This window comes from Mustelus asterias, chromosome 3 (genome assembly GCF_964213995.1).
Source record: "Mustelus asterias chromosome 3, sMusAst1.hap1.1, whole genome shotgun sequence".
Classification (NCBI taxonomy): domain Eukaryota; kingdom Metazoa; phylum Chordata; class Chondrichthyes; order Carcharhiniformes; family Triakidae; genus Mustelus; species Mustelus asterias.
This window is the reverse complement of record NC_135803.1, coordinates 28,558,076-28,564,853: the sequence shown is the minus strand read 5'-3', so window position 1 is coordinate 28,564,853 and position 6,778 is coordinate 28,558,076. Positions and strand designations below refer to the sequence as shown.

At 46.9% G+C, this 6,778-nt stretch overlaps 1 protein-coding gene across 1 annotated transcript in view; it reads left to right on the top strand.

Annotated features, from left to right (window-relative positions):
• LOC144486022 (mucin-4-like) overlaps positions 1–6,778 on the top strand; it is a 98,188-nt gene that overhangs the window by 74,967 nt on the left and 16,443 nt on the right. The window contains exons 26-27 of the mRNA XM_078204130.1: positions 3–26; positions 5,723–5,838. Coding sequence (XP_078060256.1) covers positions 3–26; positions 5,723–5,838 — 140 coding nt within the window. The remainder of the gene's footprint in view (positions 1–2; positions 27–5,722; positions 5,839–6,778) is intronic.

Below are 6,778 nucleotides of genomic sequence, written 5' to 3'. Positions count from 1 at the left end.
AGGATTCATTGCGAAACCTGTGTCAAGTATGTTAAAATATCTGATGTACCATAACTTTAGACAAAATATTGTAAATCCCTCTCATAATGATTAATAATTCAAAGCACATAAAGACCATTCTCATTATTTTAAAATATGAGTCAGATATTTGACTTTTGCTGAAATAGGAGTTATAAAATTATAAAATTATAGTTATAATTATAGTTATAGTAGTTATAAAATTCAACTGAAGATAGAAAGAAGAAATTGCCCATATAAAACATATTTCACATATTCAAATGCCTGTGGTAGCTTCACAGCCAATTAGTTATATTTGAAATGCAGTCATACTTGTTTCAAAGGCAGAAACTGTAGTCAGCATGGTCCCACAGACAGCAAATGAGAGTAATTGTTTTGTTAGGGAAAAATAATAGTATCCAGAAATTCCACAGTGCAACAGAGTATACTTTATTTGTTTATATTAGATTGAATATCTTTAAATATTTTTGAGTTTGTATCGAGTTGCAATGTTGTTTCTAAATGTGTTTTCATCCTGTGTTTTCACAAGTAAGTACAAGTGTCCCAGGTCTATCTCAAATATCTCATGAAGTCCCTTGGGATGTTTTATAACGTTCAAGGCACAATATAAATACAAGTTTTTTACATGTTTCCTACTTTGAAGGGCTATTCTTCTCAGCCTGTTATACATTTGTCTGATTCAAGAATGTTGTAGTTTTATCAAAAATTATCACAATTACACCCAGCTACATGGAATAGAAAAATGTTAGAATTCGGAATATGAAGAGAAAATATATTTTAACTAGGAGATGACTTATTTTTTAAAAATTGTATATTTTGTTTATAATTTATAATGGAACTCTTTCCTGCTTAACTGATGAAATAAGCATTTTTATGGTGTTAGGGAGAAACAAGAGGCACTTTTTATTCTATATCATCCTACAGTATCATTTTCTAATGGAATTTAATGCATTCATGACCATTGACGATTCTGTTTCGAACACACTGGACTTACCCATGTCATGAGTGATAGAAATGGGATGCGTTGGTGTAGTGGTATTATCACTGAACTAGTGACCCAGGGAAATGCTCTGGGGACCCAGATTCTGATTTCACTATGGAAGATATTAAATTTTGGGCGTGATTTTTCCGCCCCGCTGCCCTGGTCAAATAGCGTAGCGAGACAGGAAACATGAGCGAGAGACAAGAAAAAATCAGGCTTGTGTCTGATTTCTTGTCTCTCCCAATCTTGCCGGCCCTGTCTGCCGGTGAAATCAACGTCACGCCCTTCTCGTCCAGGCTCACTTACCTTTTCCACCTCACCGGTCGAAGTCTTCACACCAATAGGGACCAGATATGATGGCCTCGCCGGTAGGATGGGAGCCATTGAAGCCCTGGGTGGTCAGGGGCAGGTTTCGGCAGTGTCCCTTGGGCAGTGCCAGCCTGGACCCCTAGCAGTGCCAGCCTGGCATACTGGTATTGCCAAGGGAGTGGGGCCTGATAGAGCGGAGCTTGAAGAGGGCAAAGCCAAAGAGGGAGGGGCCTGGGGCAGGATTTGATGTGGATGAAGCCTGACAGGAGGTGGTGGGGGGGAGCCCATAGCTGGCGAGGGAAGGGGGATCTCTGCACTTGGGGGGTGTTGATCAGGGGGTGGGGGCTGTTGCGAAGGTGAGGGGGGGAAAGCAATTGGCCAGTGCAGCGATTGGGAGGGTGGCTGATGACTGGCCGGGGCAACGATTGCTGGTTGGCCAGCTGGGAGAGTGCTCAGCAGCTGGCTTTCCTGCGATCTGAGACTCTCCTCCCCACTCTACTGGCAAGATTCGCATTACGCCCTCTGAATTGCACAAAGTGCATAAATTACCATCAGCAATCTTGCTGGAATAACAGGCAAGAAACCCTCCCGTTTTCTCTCTCCTTTTACACTTCGAATTGTTCTGAGAAAATTCCGCCCTTTGAGTTTGATAAAAATCTGGAACAGATAATGATGACCATGAAAACAATGCAAGTTGTGGCTAAAGTCCTTTAGGGGAGGAAATCTGCCATCCTCACCTGGTCTGGGCCAATGTGACTCCAGATCCACAATAATATGGTTGACCCATATGCCCTCTGAAATGGACTGGCAAGCCATTCGGTTAAAGGATAAATAGCAATGAGCAATAAATGTTGTGATGTGGAGATGCCGGCGTTGGACTGGGGTAAACACAGTAAGAAGTTTAACAACACCAGGTTAAAGTCCAACAGGTTTATTTAGTAGCAAAAGCCACAAGCTTTCGGAGCCTTAAGCTCCTTCTTCAGGTGATTGGGAATTCTGTTCACAAACAGGGCATATAAAGACACAAACTCAATTTACAGAATAATGGTTGGAATGCGAATACTTGCAGCTAATCAAGTCTTAAAGGTACAAACAATGTGAGTGGAGAGAGCATTAAGACAGGTTAAAGAGATGTGTATTGTCTCCAGACCGGACAGCCAGTGAGACTCTGCAAGTCTAGGCAAGCTGTGGGGAATACAGATAGTGTGACATGAACCCAATATCCCTGTTGAGGCCGTCCTCATGTGTGCAGAACTTGGCTATCAGTTTCTGCTCAGCGACTCTGCGCCGTCGTGTGTTGTGAAGGCCGCCTTGGAGAACACTTACCCGAATACCAGAGGCCGAATGCCCGTGACCGCTGAAGTGCTCCCCAACAGGAAGAGAACAGTCTTGCCTGGTGATTGTCGAGTGGTGTTCATTCATCCGTTGTCGCAGCAGCTGCATGGTTTCCCCAATGCACCATGCCTCGGGACATTCTTTCCTGGAGCGTATCAGGTAGACAACGTTGGCCGAGCTGCAAGAGTATGTACCGTGTACCTGGTGGATGGTGTTCTCACGTGAGATGATGGCATCTGCGTCGATGATCCGGCACATCTTGCAGAGGTTGCTGTGGAAGGGTTGTGTGGTGTCGTGGTCACTGTTCTCCTGAAGGCTGGGTAGTTTGCTGCGGACAATGGTCTGTTTGAGGTTGTGCGGTTGTTTGAAGGCAAGAAGTGGGGGTGTGGGGATGGCCTTGACGAGATGTTCGTCTTCATCAATGACATGTTGAAGGCTCCGGAGGAGATACCATAGCTCCTCCGCTCCGGGGAAGTACTGGACGACGAAGGGTACTCTGTCCACCGTGTCCTGTGCTTGTCTTCTGAGGAGGTCGGTGCGGTTTTTCGCTGTGGCACGTCGGAACTGTCGATCGATGAGTCGAGCGCCATATCCTGTTCTTATGAGGGCATCTTTCAGCGTCTGGAGATGTCTGTTGCGATCCTCCTCATCCGAGCAGATCCTGTATATACGGAGGGCTTGTCCGTAGGGGATGGCTTCTTTAACGTATTTAGGGTGGAAGCTGGAGAAGTGGAGCATTGTGAGGTTATCCGTGGGCTTGCGGTATAGTGAAGTGCTGAGGTAACCGTCCTTAATGGAGATGCGCGTGTCCAAGAATGCAACCGATTCCAGAGAGTAGTCCACGGTGAGTCTGATGGTGGGATGGAACTTGTTGATGCCATCATATAGTTGTTTCAGTGATTGTTCACCATGAGTCCAAAGGAAGAAAATGTCATCGATGTATCTAGTGTATAGCATCGGTTGAAGGTCCTGTGCGGTGAAGAAGTCTTGTTCAAACCTGTGCATGAAGATGTTGGCATATTGAGGTGCGAATTTGGTCCCCATGGCTGTTCCGTGTGTCTGGATGAAGAACTGGTTGTTGAAGGTGAAGACATTGTGGTCCAGGATGAAGCGGATGAGTTGTAAAATTGCATCTGGAAACTGGCAGTTGTCAGCGCTGAGCACTGAGGCCGTTGCAGCAATGCCATCATCGTGGGGGATGCTGGTGTAGAGTGCCGAGACATCCATTGTGAAGAGGAGCGCTCCTGGTTCAACTGCTCCATGTGTGCCGAATTTCTGTAGGAAGTCCGTAGTGTCGCGACAAAAACTGGGGGTTCTTTGTACAATGGGTTTCAGGATGCCCTCAACATAGCCAGAGAGGTTCTCGCACAGGATCCCATTGCCCGATACAATGGGATGGCCGGGTGTGTTTGCCTTGTGTATCTTCGGGAGGCAGTAGAGATCTCCAACGTGGGGAGTACGTGGGATGAGAGCACGGAGGGTGCTCTGAAGGTCCGGATCAAAGGTCTTGATCAGAGTGTTGAGTTGACGGTGTTCTTTGGTCGAATCTGCGGGTAACTGCCTATAGTGTTCCTCGTTGTTTAGTTGTCGGGACACTTTTTTGCAGGAATCCGTTCTGTTCAATATGACGATGGCCCTTTGTCTGCTGGTTTGATGACAATGTTGCGGTTGGTCTTGAGAGCACGGATGGCGTTGCGTTGTGCTTGGGTGATGTTCAGGGCTGTCTTGTGAGTGCGGCTGATGAATTTGGTGTTGACGCACCTCCTGAAGGCTTGGGCATACATGTCAAGTCGAGGGCAGCGGCCTTCCGGAGGAAGATTCGCAGCCCAGCTGCAAAACGTTGCCAAGCAGACGAGACAAAGGAACTACACCATCTACATGCACACCAAGAACAGGAAACTTGAGAAACTCAGCATCACCACCAGCAGCAACCAAGCCTCCCCCGGTACCACAGTAGAAAACAGTACCACTGCAGGGAAGTCCATTGTCAACTTGTCCGACTGCACACTTCAACCAGATGAAATCGAAGTTCTCAGCCGAGAGCTTAATTTTTGCCCCACCACCAAAATAGACCACATCAGTCTCGCAGCAGACACAGAGGAATTCATCAGGAGAATGAGGCTGCGGGAGTTCTTCCACAAACCCCAAGAGGCCAACAGCGAACACAATGAGACAGCCAATGAACCGGAACAGCCGACAAAGAGATCCACAGTGCATCCGAAGAGGAAAGAGTCGAATTGGACTCCTCCGGAAGGCCGCTGCCCTTGACTTCACATGTATGCCCAAGCCATCAGGAGGTGCGTCAACACCAAATTCATCAGCCGCACTCACAAGACAGCCCCGAACATCACCCAAGCACAACGCAATGCCATCCGCGCTCTCAAGACCAACCGCAACATTGTCATCAAACCAGCAGACAAAGGAGGGGCCATCATCATACTGAACAGAACGAATTATTGCAAAGAAGTGTACCGACAACTAAACAACGAGGAACACTACAGACAGTTACCCGCAGATCCGACCAAAGAACACACCCGTCAACTCAACACTCTGATCAAGACCTTTGTTCCGGACCTTCAGAGCACCCTCTGTGTTCTCATCCCACGTACTCCCCGCGTTGGAGATCTCTCCTGCCTCCCGAAGATATACATGGCAAACACACCCGGCCGTCCCGGGCAATGGAACCCTGTGCGAGAACCTCTCCGGCTATGTCGAGGGCATCCTGAAACCCATTGTACAAAGAACTTCTTACTGTGTTTACCCTAGTCCAACGCCGGCATCTCCACATAATAAATGTTGGCCCAGCCAGTGATGCCCACATCACATGGATGAATAAAATATAATATAATACATTGTATTATCACAATGGTGCTGCTCAGTGGCTGGAATTCAACCACATTACCTTACATGAGCAATGAAAGCACTTTATCTCTCCTAATAGAAGTTTGCATTGTGAGTAGGTAGAAAAGTAGAAACAAATTGTCAAGAATTTTTTCCTTTAATTCAAGCAGTAATTACGCATACAAAAGCAGTATTATAATATTCATTATGGGAAAATATGTTTTGATTTTTTTTCAGGTATTCCGAAGAGATCTGTCAATATTACATTGCAAATACAGAATCTTACTGCAGATGTCTTAAATGACAGAAACAGTCCAGAATATCAATCTCTGACAAATAGTACCAAACAAAAGGTATGGATCTGATTTTCCATTGCTTTTCGAACATTTAGACCATAGACCATAAGACATAGGAGCATTGGATTCCCAAAATTTCCAATCACATCCCCAAAACCGCAGGTATCTCCTCTCCCTCCCCCCGACCATTAAATAACCCCGTGATATCCACTACCCCCCCCCACTCCACCCCGATGATATTAGCCATGGATCTTGGGATCCCCCCAACCCCCTTGACCTAAACAGACCATACCCCCCCCCCCCATTCTGACCCAACCAGATCCCTCCCCAAGTGTAGGCCCAACATGCTCACACCCCCACCCCTACAACATGCCCGGATCCCCCATCACCACCACCAATCTCAGACCACCCCTAGCCACCAAATGCCCCCATCCCTCCTGAGGTCCTACCTACCCCACCATCTGAGACCCGTCTTACCCTCCACTCCCCCCAATATCTGGCCCCCAAGCAAACCTCAACCCTGCCCACCCCCACCCCTCAATGAGGGCCGACACTCTCCTCTCCAAGGTCTCAACACCACCCCCCCCTCAACTCCCCCACAAGGTCTAATCCCTCTGTTCAATATTCAACCACACCCCCCTCCAGGGACCTGGCCCACCTCTCTCCACGGTCCCGTCTCCTCCTCGTCCCCCCATCCCAAGATTTGACAAACAGGTTTCCCATTTTGTATTCTTCTTGGTTTGAGTATTCTTTTGGGATATGCACGCTCACCCCCATAAAACAAATGAACCGAAATTAAACTTAATTTCCAACGTCATTGGTTTAACCCTGCTGAAGTAGTAATGAGGTTAATAATTCTTGCTTAAATAATTAATTGAAGTTAAGTACCTGTTCCCTTCCAGTTCCTGCCCATCACTGTGACCTCATCAGTTATCCCTGGCCTTGCCATTGAACAATTGTTATGTTTACTGAGTTATGTAATAGGGGACATACTAGG